Source organism: Paramormyrops kingsleyae, chromosome 6, assembly GCF_048594095.1.
Source record: "Paramormyrops kingsleyae isolate MSU_618 chromosome 6, PKINGS_0.4, whole genome shotgun sequence".
Classification (NCBI taxonomy): domain Eukaryota; kingdom Metazoa; phylum Chordata; class Actinopteri; order Osteoglossiformes; family Mormyridae; genus Paramormyrops; species Paramormyrops kingsleyae.
This window is the reverse complement of record NC_132802.1, coordinates 33,552,048-33,572,337: the sequence shown is the minus strand read 5'-3', so window position 1 is coordinate 33,572,337 and position 20,290 is coordinate 33,552,048. Positions and strand designations below refer to the sequence as shown.

General features: G+C 41.8%; 1 protein-coding gene across 1 annotated transcript; it reads right to left on the bottom strand.

Moving 5' to 3' along the window:
* Nucleotides 1-4: 4 nt before the first annotated feature.
* Nucleotides 5-18,378, bottom strand: LOC140591702 (solute carrier family 26 member 6-like). The gene is made up of 19 exons (XM_072713098.1): nt 17,955-18,378; nt 14,291-14,430; nt 13,761-13,871; nt 13,188-13,360; nt 12,715-12,879; nt 12,310-12,462; nt 11,688-11,770; nt 11,243-11,390; nt 9,066-9,179; nt 8,832-8,909; nt 8,649-8,744; nt 6,915-7,021; nt 5,824-5,893; nt 5,568-5,660; nt 5,225-5,335; nt 4,730-5,080; nt 4,509-4,563; nt 937-1,076; nt 5-679 (listed from the first exon to the last, which is right to left on the bottom strand). The coding sequence occupies exons 1-19, from the start codon at nt 18,089-18,091 to the stop codon at nt 653-655; spliced, it is 2,352 nt and encodes a 783-aa protein (XP_072569199.1). The 5' UTR covers nt 18,092-18,378; the 3' UTR covers nt 5-652.
* Nucleotides 18,379-20,290: the final 1,912 nt, after the last annotated feature.

The window sequence follows — 20,290 nt, the reverse complement described above, 5'->3', positions numbered from 1 at the left end:
ACAGCACTTTGCCAGTAAACGCCTTTATGAATCCAGCTTGTACACTCTATGTAATATGCATATATCTGAAGAAACGCCCACCTGTTCTGCAAACTCCTCCCTACAGGTCATTTTAAGGCATGCTTGATAGTACAAACCTACCAGACCTATCTTTTAAAGTTTAAAAAGCTAAATTAATTTTAAATTCATTAAGATTCTCTTTCTCTGATTTAAATAGATAGAAAGTAGCCAAAAAGTATTAAGACAAAAAAAATTTAACAATGTACTTTGTAAATATGTATACACTGATTCAGTAAAATGTCTTAAAATGACACACACTGAAGAGTCTTTTTGTAAAGTGGATTAGTAATACAGTGTCACTTAGACCCCTGACTTTGAAAGCTGTCCCTTCTTCCACCTGAGTTGTGTATATTTCTGGATATGTTCCCAGCACTACATTTCCCATGTACATTTTCATCCCTTTTACATGTTTGTGAGGCAACTTACAGACTATCTGAGAGTTAGGGAAAAAAAACCTGTTGCCACAGAAACTGCAATCCTTATTGCCATAGAAACATAACAGAGGAGTGGGTGAGGCATGGCTGTGCATATTGACCACAACAGCAAAAGAAAGTAGGCGGGATGGAAATTCTATGATGGGGAGACCTCAAGGTTACAGTTTGGTGCTGCAAGCCACATCCTGCAATGACAGTTCATTAACGTGTCACGACTTGACAAGTCCAAAGTGATAATGATCTCACAGCATAGATTTCTGTCAGTGGGAGCAACTGCAGCATCTAATGTTATGACTAGGAAAAAAACTGTTTCATTGATAGACTGTTCTTTTATCCTTGGTGGGATTTATAAAATTGTGTACTCTGTGTGTAAAATCTGGTTTGGTGCATGTTTCTGGGCTTGCTGTGTGAGTCATAGAGAGGCAGTAGAGTCAGTGCTCACCGGCACGTAGGCAGGCAAAGTTGACTGGCCCCTTCGCCAGAGGCAGTGGAGTACAGCATCATGGACCGTGGCGAACAGCCGGCCCTTGGGGAGGGAATGAGAGAAGAATCCTCCACACTCCAGCTGCTCCACCACACAGGCTGAGCACAAGGGCATTTGGAAAATGAGACATCAGAGAGTCAAAGGCTGCATCACAGATCTCTACAGATAGATACAGTAGCACTTCCTGTCATCTGATGATGTGCTGGAAATATATTCCTTCAGCTAATTTTACCCATTCATTTAAATGTTTTATTGTGGTTATGTGAAGCACAAATTAAAGTCAAACGAAAGAGCCAAAATATTATGATCACCCCCATGTGAAGTGAATAATGCTGACTGTATCGGGAAAATTGGTGTAGGTCAAGGTCTGAGACATAATACAAGGTAGGAATGGGTGACATAAACCATATATTATTGTCATATAAATGTAACTGATAAAGAAAAAGGTGAAACTTCGATAAACTGCCAATAAAGAATATTGCTTGATAGCCTATCACATCACAGAAAGGAACACAATTCCAACCAATGTATGGTAGTTTTTTTTTTTAAGAACGGACATGTTACAAACGTAAAGCAAGGTAGACTGAGTAAGCGGAGCAAACTGCGTGCTACAGTTTTGGGAAAACAGGTTTGCCCTGTTTTGAGAATTTTTGCTTTATGCCTCTTCGCTTTTACGGAAAGACCTACATTAGTACCTATTTTCGCTAACCGAAAGAAAGTGAAAATAGCCTTTAGGATTTATCAGCGAGCTGAGATATACAGTCATATGCCACATAAAGATGTAGCGCAATGCATTGTTCACGTGTTTGTGGTGATGCCGGGGTAAAAAAAACCTACTGCGCTGCCAGTTGTATAAAAGTACAGCACATATAAATAACGTACAGTACATAATATTTGATAACTATGTTATTCGTTTAAGTTTTTACTAGACTGTACGTTTTATCGTTGTTTACGCTATGCTATATAGCCTAGGTGTGTAGTAGGTGGTACCATCTAGGTTTGTGCGAGTACACTCTATGATGTTCTCACAACAACGAAATCCCCTAATGACACAATTCTCAGAACGTAGACCTGTTATTAAGCGACACATGACTGTATTGATTCTGATAAGTGAAACTACACCGTACAGGCAGGTGGCTCAGTGGGCTAAGCCTCTGTGCCTGTAATCAGAAGGTCACCAGTTTGAATCCAGCCTCGGCATGCCTGCAGATCCTTGAGCAAGGCCCTTAGTCCCCAGCTCCTGGGACGCTGCAACAGGTCACTGCCCTTCACAGACAGCTTACTCCATAAAGAGCAAGTTGGGGGATTAACAAAGTATCAATTATTATTATTTCTACTTTATTAAGGTTATATAAGGTTGTACCTATCATATCATTACTGCTTTTACTGAGCCTATATGTTATTGTTATTTTAGATTTTATGTGTTATTTGGTATGATTTGGTGGGTTATTTTTTCAATCTGGGAATGCTCCAAAAAATCCCATATAAATTAATGGCAATTGCATCTTCAGTTTACGACATTTGGCTTATGGAATGTTTCATTCGAATGGTCTAGTTTCAGATAGCTGGGGGAATCTGTATACATGGGTCATGTGAGAGATTAGCACTCGCTCAAAAGAAACTTCAGGTGTCGGTGAAGAAAGCGACAGCTCAGCAACTACAACATATTTTTTAATGAAGATTTAAGGAAAAACCAAGTAAAAATTTTAGTGCTTTAGGCAATTTAAAGTCTGTACTGATGCTGTATACTGTAAACTCAAAGCATTGCCATCCAGTAGAACATACAGAATGCAAGTGTTTACAATCACAGAAACCAGCCATTAGTGTTTCAGCTTTCAATCTGAAGAAATTCTGGATGTCAACCGGGGTCCCTGCCGACAAAAACTTGCCTCGGGTTGGAGGGAGGAATATTCACAAAATACAGGACAGATAGTGTCCTGTAATGGTTCAAAATGGAGAACAGCACTTCATTTTTCAATATGGGGCAATCCCGTAAAATGCGGGACATGACAACACTACCATATCAGAGGAGTTCCCTGAAATGACGTTGCCTGGAAAAGATGCTAGTATTTTCTGGTGTTACGCCCTATAAGGGTTACTATCATTAATGAAAACTGAAACTAAAACTATAACTAAACTGGAAGAAAATTGTTCAAAATAATCCAGCATATTGCCTTTATAAAACCAGTAATAATACTTGGAATTTGTTATGTCAATTTTGAGCACATAATGTGCACTGCATGTACGAGATACTAAATAGCTCTACAACTTTCAGTCTTTCCCAGGAAATAAAATTAGTAAAACCTAAACTGAAAGTAAAAGTATGAAAATATCAAGAAATATATTCAATAAAAAATAATAAAACCACACTGAAAACTAACTAAAACTAAACTAGATTTCAGATGAAAATAATGTAAAACCTAAAAATACTACAATCAAAACTACACTGTCAGAAAAAAGGAGTACAGATTTGTACCTTTGTTTGTCACTGGAACTGTACCCTTAAAGGTCTGCCAATTGTACCCTTAGCTGTAGGTACTGGTACCTTTTAAGATACAGAAATGGACTCTGACTAAGATTTTTTGGGCCATTGGGGGTACATTAATGTTGTTTGCACCTTAGGGATGCTCCTCTGAATCCATTTCTGTGCCTGGTACTCTTTTTTCAGACAGTGTATAAAAACACTGCATCCTCCAACAAAAAGTTGTGGGGACCGCCGACCGGGTGTTAGGTGGCCAAGACTCATCAACGTGAACAAAAACTATCCTGTCTGGTACTGCGCGACAGAAGGGCACAAATGGCAAATAATTTTAATGATGGTCATGGGAGAAATGTCTCATAGCCCTGTGCCTATGGAGCTGTGTAGCCACAGGCCAGTCAGATTGCCCATGTTGACCCCTGTCTACTGTCGACCAAAAGCACCTACAATGGGCCTACGAGGACTGGAATTGGACCATAGAAAAATAGAAGGTCTCCTCATCTGATAAATCCTATCTTTTGTTACATCATGTGTGACTGAGCAGGCATGTGTCGTGTATCTCTGAGATGCAGAACCTACATGTCTGATCCGCCATTACCAAGCTCCAGGCCTCAGTAGGTACAGTATCCACCTTGGCTGACTGTCATTGGAGATGCTTTTGGAAATGCTCTAACTCAGTCGTCTGGCCATAATGATTTGGCCATTACCAGGGTCACTCAGATCTTTATCCATGTCTATTTCTTCTGCATGTCAGCTACAATACAAGTATCAAATGTTGGCTTGCGTCCAATATATCCCAGACTTTCACATATACCATTTTTACAAAATAGCTCATATTATTCACTTCATGTTGGGGTAGTCTCAATGTTTTGGATTATTGGTGTATATATATGGTAAAATGTGTGCTTTATTTTCATGTGAATGAAAACATAAAGATAGCCCACGGTCTCCAGGCCAACACAAATGCATTCACATAGAAGCAGCCAGTGGAAACACTGCTATATAATATTGAGTTTGTGTAACCCATTAAGCCATTTTAAAATGCACTCACACTGACAGGCAGCCATGTACACATCCACATCTATTTCTCCAAAGTTATGGAATATCTGCAAGGAAATGAGGAGATAAAGCAGGCTGAAAACTGTCATCCAAGGACAAGGCCAATGGCATCCATTCAAAGGAAATCCTTAATGTTTACAAAACTTACACAATGAGCCTTCACGTTGTCCCCTATCACCCCTTCCCTATAACCCCATGAACACTTCAACTTACTTTTTTCAGAGTCTTCATGGTTACTGTGTCTACGAAGCCGGTGGTGGAGAGGTCCAGGATTATGGAGTGGATATCCAAAGGGCTCAGGCCTGGAGAGCCAGTAGTCACTTCTGCACTAATGGTGTCGCTCCTATTGAGTGTAGCTTCCTCAGGGATTTCTCCATCTTGGTACCCCAAGTTCATCTGACCACTGATGACTCCATCTTCCATCTTAACCCTGTCAGCTTGGTCACAAACACCACCTTCCTGCACACCTCCATTCTCATCTTCCCATCCGTCTCGCCTTTTCCATTGGCCCATCACTCGCTCCACTGAAAATAGTGTTCCAGACCTTGAATTCAGAACCTTTCTCTTGGTGATATGAGAAGAAAAAGGAAAAGTAGCATCAAGAACCAATACAACCTTCCCAACTGAATGACAATTCCACATTGAGATGGTGTTCTTGCTCAGCCCTAATGCCATTTGACATCTGCAGGTGTACCTGCTTTCTCACACCTGTTTCTTAGCTTCTTTCCTTGCTTTCCTCTCGTCCCTTTTCTTTTGCCGTTGGAGCTTTGCTACCAGCTTCCTCTTGTGGGTCAGCCGCTTCAGAAAGTCAACGCCACTCTGTGTGTAGCCATGATGCATTAGGGTTAGTGACTATGGTTTGGCAGCCATTGCTACTGTCACTATTGCAGTGACTCCCTTTCACTGTCACCAATGCACTGCTGTTGCTACTTTACAAGAAACAGAAAATCCTGTTGTGCCAGTGGATTCAACAGCAGAGACAGGAATAATGGATAGTTGGGTTAAATTGCTACATTAATAATTTACAGCTGCAATTAGACATAAAAGTAACCTTCTCCTGTAGAGCCTCTAGATATAGCTCAGCATTGGCAAAGTAAATGGTGCTGGAGGAACGGAAAATGGTGATGCCTGGAACTGTGTTCACCTGCAGGGAGACAACAAGACCAAACAAGGCAGTGCGTCACTCGGGTAAAACCCCCCTGCAGGTTGCTGTCCTTTTTCACATCCTTTCCTTTAGTCATTCGTCATCGCAGCATGACCGCCTCACACCATCACATTATTCCTAGATTTGGCACCGTTAGGCTCACCTGATCGTATGTATCTATATCAAGGTAGATGTCTGTGCCTGGCAACCACCCGAGGACGGAATATTTTGGTCTGAGCAGAATGAGGGAGGAAGAGAGACATAGAGAAAGATGAGGAATGAGCAAAGACAGAAATATGAGCAACATTAATCTTTATCTTGCAAAGGACAATGAACACATAAATGACATGGGGAATTCATTGTAATAGAGCGTGATAAATCACTTAGCTTCGATACAGCTGAAAATATTTCCCCTTTCTATTAAACACGCTTTGAACAATGTGGTTTGGATTATCTTAAATTCGTTAACCCTAAACAGCAAACCATACATGCATGATACTGCATAGTACCCTTAATTTAAAACTGCAAACAGCTAACAATCTGCAGATAACAGAATAAAAGATATGGCAAAAATTTCAAAACATCCAATATCAGGGCATGCACATTGTCCATGCAGCAGAAAATGTGATCCATCTCCATTTACCACTAGGCTCTGCAATGCAAAGCGAGCCCCAGAGCAGAGTCAACACAATCCCGAGGTCAACAACTGGGAACAAACAAGATGTCACACAACACCAACAGCACTCTGAACAAGCACAGTCAAAGTTTCACTTACATGTACCCAAGTTACAAAAGGAGACAATGCACTGTTCCATGGTGCATGTTCACCAAAACAGCACTGTAACAAGAAATTTCTTTACAAAAGAAATAATCTTAATAACCATTACGATAGCCACATATTACAACTAACAATCACAGATTTTTATACCACAGGAATTGGTTACATTTCTCTGCTGAACTTTGATACAGTCATCGGTGTAAAGAGAACTGATAAATCTGCTTGACCGCCGGCCTTCTGTTTTGAGATGCTGACTACGCTGCCTGCCTACACAAAGAACCAAACAGAAACAGAAGAGAGAGATGCCAGATAAAAGAGGCCTTGTTTTTATTACTGTAATAATCTGCTTCTTCATCAATTTCCTCCTTGGCAAAATATCTGATTTTTTTCCCTATAACTTTGTTCCAAATTAGAGAAAAGCTAACAGGCTCACAAATTTGAGACAATGACAAATGTAAAGAGACAGCCTGGCTCACTGTTGGGTCCTGAAGATGACTGTAAGTAGGGCAAAGGCGATGGAGGTCACGAGGCCCAGGTCCAGGTTTAGAAGCAGGGTGGACACCAGGGTAACCAGCCATACCAGCTGCAGGTAAGAGAATTCAGAGAGATGGGACACACATCAGGACTGTCCAGGGTGGGGGCATGCGTCACAGACTGAAATGTAGTAAGGCACACGGCTATTTCTGCAGACAGCAGAAATAGCCATGTTCACAGGTGTGAGAACAGACACCATAATCAGTGTTTATCTGCAAGTTTCCTACATACTTTCCATGTTATGGGAGTGGGGGTGGAAAGACGACACCCTCCCAGAAGATGCTGCCCAGGGCAATTTCCCATCTTCCCCTTTCCGGGAACTCGACAGCAATGCTTCTGCCTGCCATGTGAGTAACAGCTTGCCCATGTTCAAAATGTCGAATAGCTCCACGCATACTATGCATTTTGCTTTCCATTCACATTTGGGATCCTTAGCCAACCAGTTACAACTATGGTTGTCCTAACCTATTTCTTTGTCACCCCGATCTGATTAGAGTATGGAATAGTCTTCCTGCTAGTGTAGCGCAAGGTAAATCAGTGGGTTTCTTTCAATCAGAGCTAGATAAGATTTTATCAACTCTGAGCTATTAGTTTAGTTCTCCCCAAACAAGCTTGATGGGCCAAATGGCCTCCTCTCGTTTGTAAATTTCTTATGTTCTTATGTTCTTAATCCAATCCATTCAATATTGATATTTGCCAATTCCGAATTCCGATCTTTTCACAAATACTTAAATATACTGTATATACATATACAGTAAGTGGCGGTACATTCTTCATCTGAGTAAGCCTCATGATTTCACTGTATTCTTCCTTGTGATATTTCTGCAAGTGCCCAATTAGATTTATTGTATTAAATCAGTGTTTTCCAACACCGCCCTCGGGACCCCCAGACAGTCCATTGTTTCGTTCTCTCCCAGCTGAGGACTGGGTTGTAAAGCACTGTATTAAATGATGCCCTGTTGCTACCTTCTTTTGAAAGGATGGCTTTACAAACATTGCGCATAGCTGTTGGGCTAGTTTTCGTTTCCAGTTTATGGAATTTTCAGATGGCTGACATCTTGATAGTTTGTAGTTTCGAGGCAAGTGCCTCAGACTTATTGTAGCATGTGAATGAACCTTACGATTTGCACAATTGACATAAATGGCATGGATGTGGAAATAGATGGGGCTTAGGATCAGGCTGTAGTTCCAATTCCTATTTTTGATACTGAATTGAGACATCACTGGTTACAACATTTGGGAGTAGCATGCAGGTAAAAATTTGCATTGTGAGTGCACATTGTGAGTGTTGTAAACTGTAAGATAGCCTACATCATTTTTTCTTGCTAGACACACACACACACACACACACACCCCACAGACACAAGCCACTCACTCATTTGGGAAGTTGCTCTTCAGTGTACACTCTGTGCACGTTCTGGTGCTGACAACCAGTTCACATTGGTGATTTCATCAAAAACATGAACAAGTAAATTCAGATATGTTTATAGAATACATGCATACTGCACAACAACCCTGTGTGCATGCAAACACTAACCTGGGTGTCCCATTTTTCACAATTCATAAATTGTATTCCTAAGTGTAATTTAAAACCGAATGCAGATCAGCACAAACTGCGGCTCCCATATATGTTTTTGTCCAATTAATGGTGGTTAGTAAGCATATTTTCCCCATACCATGTCAGGTTTGCTGCTTCTCCACAGCATGGGAATATCCTGGCACTGCTTGAACATGCCCTTCAGGTTGACGAAGACAACAGTGGACAGGACTGCCTGAGGCAGGCAAATGGACGAGAAAAACGCATTAGCCACAGCTATTACTCAAATCAGGTGCACTATGGGTAACGAGGAGAGACTTACCTTGGGGAGCTTCTCAAACAGCGGCCCCAGCTTCAGCACAGCAATCAACACCACCAGAGCAGAAATAGCCCCCGCCACCTGACAGCACCCACCAACAGACTCAAAAGTGCACATCAGGCAGCACACGTGATGATGAGACATATATAGGTGATTACTGTATCAATTAGTAGCTAGAGGTGCTGTTGGCATACACATGGCCCAGGGCAAAACTGAGATGGTCGAAATGTGTCTCACCTGTGTCCGGCCCCCTGTGCTCTCCTGGATCAGGCTGCGGGACATGGAGGAGGTTACGGAAAAGCACTGGAAAAGACCTCCCGCTACATTGCTGAGACCCAGAGCCACAAGCTCCTGTGTGGAGGGGTGGAGTGGGGGTCAGAGGGGAGCATATGTTAGAGCTCCACCAGGAGGATGCGGCGAGGGAGGCAGGAGACAGGCCTGTCAAGATTGTGAACAAGCAAGACAACAAAACCAGGAGGTCCCCTCAAAGACATCCTATGACTGTAAGATAGCTACTAAATGCATTATTGTCAGTACAACACTTTGATAAGTGAAATTAATAAAACACTTTCATCCACAATAATTTAAGCCTTTTCAAAAACTTTTAGATGTATTATTAAAGTTGAGGCTTGCTCACTTGACATTAGGTCGATTTATTCCACAGATCACCACGCTGAAGCTTGGTTGCTTCATTTTAAATGATTTGTTCCACAACATGCTCACCTTAAGGTTATTTGCTCAATTCAAGGGTTAAGGCACAGCTATAAATTCTGTTAAGTAATTTAACAAGTCTGCTAAGAGGTGTGAAGCGGCACAACCTTGAACATAAGTACAAGGACATTAAATTTTATGTGATTCTGAGAACAGGTTTACATGTGTGGACTCCACATGAGCATCATAAAGATTGTGTTCTGTTTTGTGTTAAGTTCTAATGAATACTACACAGTATACTTAAGGTGCATTTGGGTCATAATTGGTTTCCAGAAGATAACCAGTACATTACACAATTCATATACAATCTAGCTAATTCATGTCTGTATTTTTTGTCTGTGATGGACCAGCATCCCATTCAGGGGGCAGCATGCCCTGATCTTCCTGGGACAGGTGTCAGGCTCACCATGGTTACGGAAGAGGAAAAATCGGCAGATGGCTGGATCTTGCTATTACAGAATGAGCAGGTTCTCAGATGGGGTTAATGTGGGATTAATTTTAAGTTTATGGAGACTATGTGGTTAGCCTCCCACGCAAGTGAGGGAGGAGTGATGAGATAATACAGTGTACAGGCTTCCTCAGTACTATGGGAGATCAGACCCAATTCACATTCGGAAGATCATTGGTTTGAAATCCATGATTGCCAGAGGTATCATATTCCTGAGGTGCCCCTGAGTTAAAGGGGCAGTTCACCCCAAAACTGAAAATGATGTTTTAGAGGGGCTTTAGTGTCATATATCAATCTAATTTGTTCTGCTGGGAGCTGCCTAATTTTGGAGATATTAACCATAGTAATGTTGGGCTTCTCTTGAATATAATGCGAGTGAATGGCATTCTTTCTGTGGTGATTAAAGTACCAGAAAAACACATTTGAAAAATTGAACAGTGATGTCTCTTACCAGAAATCATGACCCAGTTACTGAAGATAATCCACAGACTTTGTAGTAAGCAGTTTCACAATTTTCCTCTACAGGACTCCACAAACTAATCGTATCACTGTACAGAAGTTATCGCCAAACTAGATAGATAGCACTAAAGCCCCTCTAAAACATATATTTTTTCAGTTTTGGGGTGAAATATTTATATCCTATAAATGGCTGGAGGATTGGCTGGGAAAATGCCTGACCTTTAACTCTGACTCCAAGCTTTGCTCTCTCATCATGCGTAAATATGTAAGAATAAAAAAATTACCATGTACCTGTACTTGTACAAATGGAAATAAAGTATCATTATTGTAAAAACCATATTCAAAATTGTTCCCTAGTACCTATATAATGTGTCCACTGTTCTGTACTGATGTGGAAATTATTAAAAGCAAGTCGAACAATACACACAGCACAGGCTTGAATTTATTCTGGATTGCCAGAAATGCATGATAATTTCTTTTCATATTGGTGCAAATGCACATGAAATACGTACACATTCACGCTGTTACAACAACCGATTGCTGCACATATCACTTTTACAGGTGAATGCGTACTTGCGTACCAGTTATGTCAATCCCTGTTTATGACATACACAAGACACTGTTATTTACTATATTTCCATCCAGCAATTTTCCATACTTGCTTGTGCTATGCAGGGTCATGGGAATCTGGAGCCTATCTTGGAAGCTATAGTCGCAATGCCCCGCCAACCCAACCAATTGCAGGGTGTTTCCAAACAGTATAATCATCCATAGGGCACTTGTGTCAAAGATGTACCTGGTTACTGTCCACCTTGTAACCATGCTTGACAGCAAACGTCTTGCCCAGTGACATGTTTATGGCATAGCTGACGATAGCGATGGCAAAAGCATCCCCAACCACCTCCATGAAAATGCTGACGTCGGGGACAATGGGAGGCTTCAACCTGTGTGCATGGAAACAGGGGGCCCAAAAGATGGCTCAGATAAAAGAGGAAGCTTCCAGAGGGCAAATTGAGGTAGCTGGGCTTAGTTTACAGCTTGACCGAAATATGCACAAACCAAAACTGTAATGTTATAAGGTGTCTATTGTATGTGGAGCACAGTATAGAGTTTCTGGTGTCTCTCCAATTCCTGTCCCCTTATCAGCTAATGTTAAGCTACTGATACCTGTTCAGTAATGTTCAGCTGTATTTTTAATATGAAGTAGAGTACAGCAACTAAATGTTTCATTGAACACTCACCCGCTTGGAATCTCCCCCACAACATCAACGTCAAAGCGGCTCGACAGATCAGCATAGAATGAAATCAGAGTGGCTGCCACAATCTATATAACAAACACATGCAGATGTTAAACTGTCTCTAGGAATTTTAGATCTATTATACTTTTAGGTCTATTATACCATTTTTTTCTAGACAGAAGGTTCTCTTCAGTTTAGAGGAACCCAATGAAAAGCTCCTTTGCTGGGTTACCCACAGTTACCCACTTTGACCATACTGATTACACAAGTGGAGGCTGTGGAATAATATCCAGCCTAATGTGAAAGCAGAAACAAATCATGCAGAAAATCATTTCTGAATCTGAGGGAATATGACCATTTAATCTTTAGGGTTGCACCTAATAAGCATTCAATTAAATGTGTGTGTGTGTGTCCAGGTGTGTGGTTGCAATGTTTGTATTCAAAGTAATGAGGATGAACTCCCACTTGTTTTTATTAAAAGCCATTTCAGGAAGCAGATATTAAATGCAGCTCTTCTTCCGGCTGTAATTTTGAAACAATTTCTGGCCTGGAAAACATCCATATGTCGACAGCTAATGAGTAATAAGGCAGATGGAAGGTGTGAGGGACAAAATGGGAGACGTACGACAATAAGCTCAATCGGAATAGGCAGGAGCAGCTTGTGGCTGTAGACGGAGTTCAGCTCCTTCACTGATATCAGAGCCACGAGGGAGATCACTCCAACCACCAGAATGGCCACATTGGTCTCAGGCAGCAGGCAGCATATATCAATCAGCGTCTACAAAGAGGAGGACAGGAAAAGCATGAAAGCATGAAGAACAGTCCTTAAGGCCTTAGAGACCTCTACAAGCATACACATATGCAATAGTCACTGCTTAATGAGGGTTAAGTGCTGTGGCACAACAGGTTTTTTATTATCTGAGAGCTGAAAGCAACCGAGGCCCAGGCTGATCTATTCTAGGAAGGAGTGGATGAGTAAAGAGGGAGAGAGGGCTTGTGGGATGGGATGAGTGCTTGGCGAGATGCTGACGTAGGCCAGGGAGAGGGGCCCGCTGAAGCGGCGCGGCGCCACGCCGAACAGGTACTTCAGCTGAGAGGCGACGACGTGCACGGTGGCCCCTGTAGTGTAGCCCCGCACCAGCGGCTCTGACAGGTACGTCGCTACGAAGCCGAATCGCACCAGGCCTAAGAGGACCTGCAGGGAGGGGGCACAGTTAGTTTGAAGGACAAGCTGTGAGCATCTGCGCGGACAGCATGTGTCTAATTGGTGATTGGGATTGCTAGTGTGATATATGGTTCTTCTTTGTGGAGGTGAACGGAAGCCCCGCCTCTGTGTGCTCGCAGTTCTCTCTGCATACTCTGGCTTCCTGTCACAGCACAATCCGGTGGCTCTAAATTCCCCATAGTGACTCTGCACTTTCTGCTATAGGCTCCAGGCTCACCGGAACTGGGTAAGCAGTCATGGAAAATGGATAGATAGATGCCAAGAGGTGTTGGACGTACCTGGAGGATCCCTCCCAGAACACTGGTGGTGGCGGCCACGTTAACCCGGTAGGCATCCCGGGCAGCTACATCCACCTCACCAGTGGCGTTGGTGCCATTAATGAGGAAGTCTCTGTCAGGAGCCAAATGCTCTGTCACACTGCCCACCATTATGCTGATCACTGCAAACGTGCCTGAACGCAACAGGACACACACAAACCAAACAAACAAACAAACAAAGTAAATAAATATTTAAGAATTAAAATCAAAATACAGGAACACACACAAACTGAATAAACAAACAAGTAAATAAATATTTAAAAACAAACACACACAAGCAACAGCAAAGCTGCTTTTTTTTAACAAGTGTCCGTCCATTACGTAAAGAACAGTGTATCATATACAGTAAGAGCATCTACAACAAAACCTATGAAAGAAATGTAATGCCCAGTAGTAATGGACAAAATTTCATCAATGGCTTTCAAAATTTTGTCAACAACTTTGGAGCATTGAAACAACAGTATATCTACTTTGTGTAAAACAGAGAGCTGGTTTCAAGTGTGGCATTTTTTGCCACTAGACATAGCTGCTCACCTATGGAGATGTGTCGCGATGTTCCAAACATGAAGTAGACCAGCACAGGGTAGAATGAGGTGTAGAGCCCAAAGACGGGAGGCACAGAGGCCAGCAAGGCATATGCCATCCCTGCAGGAGCGAGAAAAGGTGTTATTTTGGCCTCAACAAACAGAGCTGCTGGGGTTCGGTTCTGAAACACAGCGAAAATGCTTAATCAACTAAACAATGGTTGTCTAGCTCATGTGTGCTTGGAGTGTGAAACATTCCCTGGGATTCATTTTCTAGCTGTTTGAAATTATCAAAACAGAAGGGCAAATAGTGTACACATAAGAGTGAGGCACCATAAACATCAAATGTAGATATTCCTTGTTTGTGTTTTAACGTTAAATGAATAATAATTCAATAGTGAGCAAATATGACCCGTGTTACCTGTCAATTCCTGTAGTGACTGTCTGCAGTCTTTAGCATATAGTTCGTAGCTGTGGAGCTACATGGAGAATGAGCGGGACCAGACCTCCTCGTTCCCTCCAAGATATGACCAGACTCACCCTGTGGCAGGTTCATGATGCCCACACTGACGCCGGAAATCAGGTCCCCCAAGGCACAGTCTCTGATGGAGTAGCCAGGCAGCCAGGACAGCACAGGCATGCAGCTTACCACACTGCGTCGCAGCCCTTGAACAGAGCAACTTGGGCGAGGGGGGGGCATGGGTAATGGAGTGGTAGGGGCAGGATGTGTTGAGCGGGGGGAAGGAGGAAAGGGAGAAATAAGAGAAAGTGGATAAAAGCATGGGCCATAAGGATGATTACAGTAAGAGGAAGGGTGTCAAGAATGTTGGAAGAATGGAAAGAACATATTTGCTGTACTATTTTGTACACTGTTACACCTCCATATTTGTAAAGGCAAACTCATTGAGTGATGTAGAGCTGAAGGATGAGGGGAACACAATCAAAAAGACACTGGACAGGGAGTAAGATGCTACAGTACAGAATAAAGTAAAAGGTTATACTTTTTTCATTACAGTTTTTATTTTCCTACTAGGTACTACTTACAAATAACATTTTGTAACTACATCGTGACAGACTGTATAATTGCAACTACTGCTGAACTCATCACGTTCTCCTTCGGTCCTCAAGGAGCTTTGAAAATCTGCACACCAAGGTGACTCACGACAGTCAGAACACGAATACGACACGTGACAAGGTAAAGACCTATCAGACTGAGAAGGACAATGTCACGTTTTATGTAGGAGATCAACAAAGACACATGAAGGGAGAACAGTCTTGCTGGGCAGAGGTGACATGTAAGGGGAGAATCATAAGGTAAACAAATAGAAGCACAGCAGGAAGGGCTTTCACTCCATGTTTCAGGCACAATTTAAATGGCAGGTTAGAATCCAATATTAATAGATATTCTTTGTCCTGCTGTAAAAACTCTTCTTTCACTTGGACACAACCATTAGCAATTTTGACTCTACACTGTAAAACTTCACACCTATAGAAAAAAATGCCATTAATATTAATCACCCATTTACGTGTTTACAGTAGACCCTGCTGCATCATGACTTTTGATATATCACGGGATTGATTCATATTGGGGTTGGGAGTTTTGCCAAAGCTGCAGACGACACACAAAAACTTTAGTAGGTTATACATGTATAAATTATATGTAGACTGCTGGTTTGGAGAACGCCAAGTGTGCAAGTGTGTTTACAGCAGCCTTTCACACAGTCCCTGAGTGGCCAGTCGGGAGACTCGGGAGAATTCCTGGCGGGCCATTCAACTGCTGTGCCAGTCAGAAACAAAATTATTTGACAAGTGTAAAATAGAGCTGGTCGGAAACAAAATAATTTCACTTAAAAATTCAACAACAAACCTTTAGAATGTTAACCTCTCTCTCTCTCTCACACACACACACACACACACAGACCTATACTCATGTCTTTTTGGGGACCGTCCATTCATTTCTATGGGCAAAACCCTAATCCCAACAGTTTTTTGATTGCCATCACAGATTTTTAGGACATTGGATTTCCCCTTGTGGGGACCAAAAAAATGGTCCCCACATGGTTAAAATAACAGGTTTTTATCACATTGTGGGCACATTCAGCTACGACAATGTAACATATACATTACCCCCCTTCCCCACACACACACACACACACACACACATACAATAGACCAGTGGTTCTCAAACTTTTTCAGCAGGAGGCCCCCTTGTGTAGGGTGAATCCTTTTGTGGCCCCCCTCCTCAAAAAAAAAATCATGACGCAAAACTGTCACGCCCAGCTCCGTACGATCCTAGTGTGTGCCACGCCCCCTCATTACCTCGTGTCAAGTCCTGATTGTGATCACCTGTGTCCTGTTATTTCTGGCTAGTCTTGTGTATTTAGTCCGCGTCTGAGTACGTCTCGTCAGATCCGTCATTGTATTGTCTGTTAAAGTCCATGCCTGTCTCTCCTTTCGTTACAATTAAAACTCGTTTACCCGTATCTCTGGCTGATCTCGCCTGCTTCCCAGCTCGCCTGCCTGCCGACGCGACAAAAACATCCTCAAACTTACAATTTTACTTAATTTTAGATTTTAGATTCTGTTTGTAGTCTTTATTTCTCTGGTTTGTTAAATTTACATTTCACAAAATATAACATTGTATTAAAACAGTTTTGACAGTAAAACTAACATTGTCTGAAAAGTGCAACATGTACTGAATACTGAACATTAATTTATGATGTCCATAGCAGCGTTGTGTGCTACGTAAAATTTATATTTACATTTTTTTTATACTTCTATTATTTTTTTTTTAAAAATACATTATATTTTACATAGGTTGACTAGCCTGATTTACATACAGGTAATTTTTTTTTTTAGATTCTACAATTTCGATGCGGCCCCCCTAGCGCCATCTGGTGGCCCCCCAGGGGGCCGCGGCCCCCAGTTTGAGAACCACTGCAATAGACCACAAACATGGAACACGAGCGTCTGTGTGATCACTTGCCATTCAGCACTGAGTGAGCACAGTGTATGTTTGCAGAAGTGCCACAAGGGATCGCTTGCATATCGCTAACCACTGGAAGTTTCTCAAATGATGTGTGGTAGAAAGAGACCATGCAGGCAGGGCTGAAAAATTCAGACTGCTTAAACAGTTCAATACGCATTATTTTCTTGTTAAATTGTCAATGATAAATTTATTGAGATATTAACATTCATTTATTTAATAGCTCCCCCAGGACAAAGACAAAATGGGCTGGTCTTGGGCGATAGACTTTTGGGCTGAAAAGTTAGTCCCCCTCCGTGCCTGCTCTCACATGATATATCGCATTGATCTCACAGTGATCTCTCAGTGATCTTTGCATTTCACATTTCTCGTATCATATCTTTGCTTGCCAAAGGGGCCAAAAAATTTGACACGGTTTTTCCTGACTGCAGGGGGCCTGCACCCCTAAGCCCTGCGATGTGGAAGGTTGACTCTATTGGTTTCAATATGTTGCTGTGCCTATTTAGACTCAGTTTAGTCACGAGCCACAGTAAATAAAAGTCAGTCAATAAATTAGGAAAATTGACCATAGTCTTGTACACATGTTTAGCATAATGCCAAGGCCTCCAGTTGACTGAATCTGAACTTTGTACATTGTACAAGCTCAGTCAGTCACAAGGACACATTAGTCATCCTACCTAATGGTCTCTACAAAAATGAAGCAGTATTTCTGTCCTAGAGTGGTAGCAGAAGCAGGAATATGTCCTGCATTACATTGTTTAATACCAGATTATAATACATGTCCCAGCACACTAATATGTTTTAAAAAAATTTTTTTTTACTAAAATCTATTAGTATTCCAGGTCTAAATACAGGCAAGGAAAAAAATTGAGAGACCACTATACATTTTTAAATATCTCTGCATTTTTAAATTCTAGTTTAATCCTGGTTCTGATGGCAGAAGGCTACTCTGCACGGAAGAAGCCCTTCATCAATGAGAAGCAGGGAAGAGCCAGGCTGGAGTTTGCAAAAAAATTTTTAAAAAGTATATTTTACACAGGCGCATACCCATAAACTGAGAAATGAGTGAAATGGAAAATTTTGCTGTGGTCTCTTAATTTTTGTCAGAGCTGCATATTTCTACCTTTCATCCAAATTTTTAATGGTTCCAAAAGGTAGTTTGTAAAACCGCATAGCTCTGTCTCCATCAGGATTCCAAAGTTGCCATCCACCTCTTACCTCAGTGACTTTTTGAGGTGATCTTTTAGGAGAAATTTATTTGAAGGTATCCGTCTCTGGGCGACTTCCTCCAGCTGCTCTTCATCCAGCACATCTCTCTCCACGTAGTACTCTATGTACCTCTGCTCTGTCACCATGGCTGTCTCTGTCAGCCTCTGCTGTTTTACTCCGTCTATTCTCTGCTGGTTCCCAGAAAGCCCACAGTCTACAGTTCTAGCTGTGAAACTGTCCTTATGTCTTCAATCATTCTTGCCAAAGACACCGATTCACTTCTCCGTCCATCAGTCAAACGTTCAACATCATGAAGTCTTATGGCCCAAAAAGCACTTCCCTGCACAAGTTCTGGTGACCCATCCAGAAGTAAATCTAAGGATGAAAAACTGATTCTTCTTTTTTTTTAATTTAGAGCAGGAGTTCAGCTAAACAGAATGAATGAGGGGACTTAAATATCAAGAAATAAGATACAAGAAAGCCTATTCCAAAGAATGGTGTTTTGTATAGAGCTGAAGGAGGGGCTTTGTAGTACTACTGTATGAGTTGTTCACTGTTCCAGTGAGGGAACAACCACCAACACCACCCCTAGCAATTCCATATATATACCTGTAATGGGGTAAGGAAACACCCCCCTCTCAAATCTTCACAAGATTAACCCTGGGAAAAGTACAGCTGTAAGAAGTCACACTACATTTCACTAACCTGGTAGAAAAACAACTGGAAAAAAACTATATGCCAAAAGCCATCAGGACATAAGGTTCCTTTGTCTAAATTCCCCCAAACAGAACAGTAACTTTTTACTCCTAATTGTAAGCAGGCATTAGAAATAAAACAATTCCATTCTAAGGTACTGTAATTTGGGAAGACTGACGTGTGTGTGTGTGTGTGGGTGTGTGTGTGTACATACAGATAGATAGATGAAGTTCTCTGTTGAAAGCAGTGTATAATAAGATTTTGATGTGTCTAAAGACAAAAAAATAACATAATCTAGGGGTCAAAAATACGACTGATTATAAAACCTGGTGATCCAGAAAGTAACTAGTCTGGAGGTTAAGGGATGAAAGTTATGAGCAAAAGGCAAGACCTTCCATAATGCTTGTTTTCAGCTCATGATAACACCTGTATGTTTCTTATGTTTGCCAGTTGAGGGTCAGAGAAAGTAGTTCCACACATGGTTACCTGCTCAGGTTCCTGCAGGTATCTTCCTTGTGTTAAAGGTATTCAACTTGCTTTAGAATGTGATAATAAAGATATTCTTTGCAAACTGGATAATGAATTAAATAATTTAAGAAACATGTGTACATTTGGCTGCATTACTTACACTTGATGTATTTATGTACACTCACCTAAAGGATTATTAGGAACACCTGTTCAATTTCTCATTAATGCAATTACCTAATCAACCAATCACATGGCAGTTGCTTCAATGCATTTAGGGGTATGGTCCTGGTCAAGACAATCTCCTGAACTCCAAACTGAATGTCAGAATGGGAAAGAAAGGTGATTTAAGCAATTTTGAGCGTGGCATGGTTGTTGGTGCCAGACGGGCCGGTCTGAGTATTTCACAATCTGCTCAGTTACTGGGATTTTCACGCACAACCATTTCTAGGGTTTAAAAAGAATGGTGTGCAAAGGGAAAAACATCCAGTATGCGGCAGTCCTGTGGGCGAAAATGCCTTGTTGCCCTTGGCTCAACACGATGCCTCGCCATCCTTCCCTGCGGCTGTGCCTCTATTAATCCTGCCATCGTGCATCAAGCACCCCGTGCCTGCACCGGTCGGCCGCTGCATTGAGACATATATTTCAACCCCTGTATTAGCTTAGTCATATCATCTTGTTTGTTTGACTCATCTGCCGGCCTCTGGAGGATCGGCACCGTTGCCTTTGGCTTACTCAATGGGGGGTCCTTACGAGGCAGAAATGTAAAGCGCATTGAGACAATGTAATGTTGTGATAATGCGCTATATAAATAAAATTGAATTGAATTGAATTGTTGATGCTAGAGTTCAGAGGAGAATGGGCCGACTGATTCAAGCTGATAGAAGAGCAACTTTGACTGAAACCATGTAATAACCACTCATTACAACCGAAGTATGCAGCAAAGCATTTGTGAAGCCACAACACGCACAACCTTGAGGTGGATGGGCTACAACAGCAGAAGATCCCACCGGGTACCACTCATCTCCTCTACAAATAGGAAAAAGAGGCTACAATTTGCACGAGCTCACCAAAATTGGACAGTTGAAGACTGGAAAAATGTTGCCTGGTCTGATGAGTCTCGATTTCTGTTGAGACATTCAAATGGTAGAGTCAGAATTTGGCGTAAACAAAATGAGAACATG

Bases quoted from the DNA above. Each gene is read 5' to 3' on its own strand.
- LOC140591702 (XM_072713098.1), bottom strand. From the start codon at position 18,091: ATGGTGACAGAGCAGAGGTACATAGAGTACTACGTGGAGAGAGATGTG. The intron at 13,872-14,290 runs GTGAGTCTGGTC...TCGCTCCTGCAG, and splicing joins CATCATGAACCTGCCACAGG to GGATGGCATATGCCTTGCTG. The intron at 12,463-12,714 runs GTCAGCATCTCG...TCCTCTTTGTAG, and splicing joins GGCCCCTCTCCCTGGCCTAC to ACGCTGATTGATATATGCTG.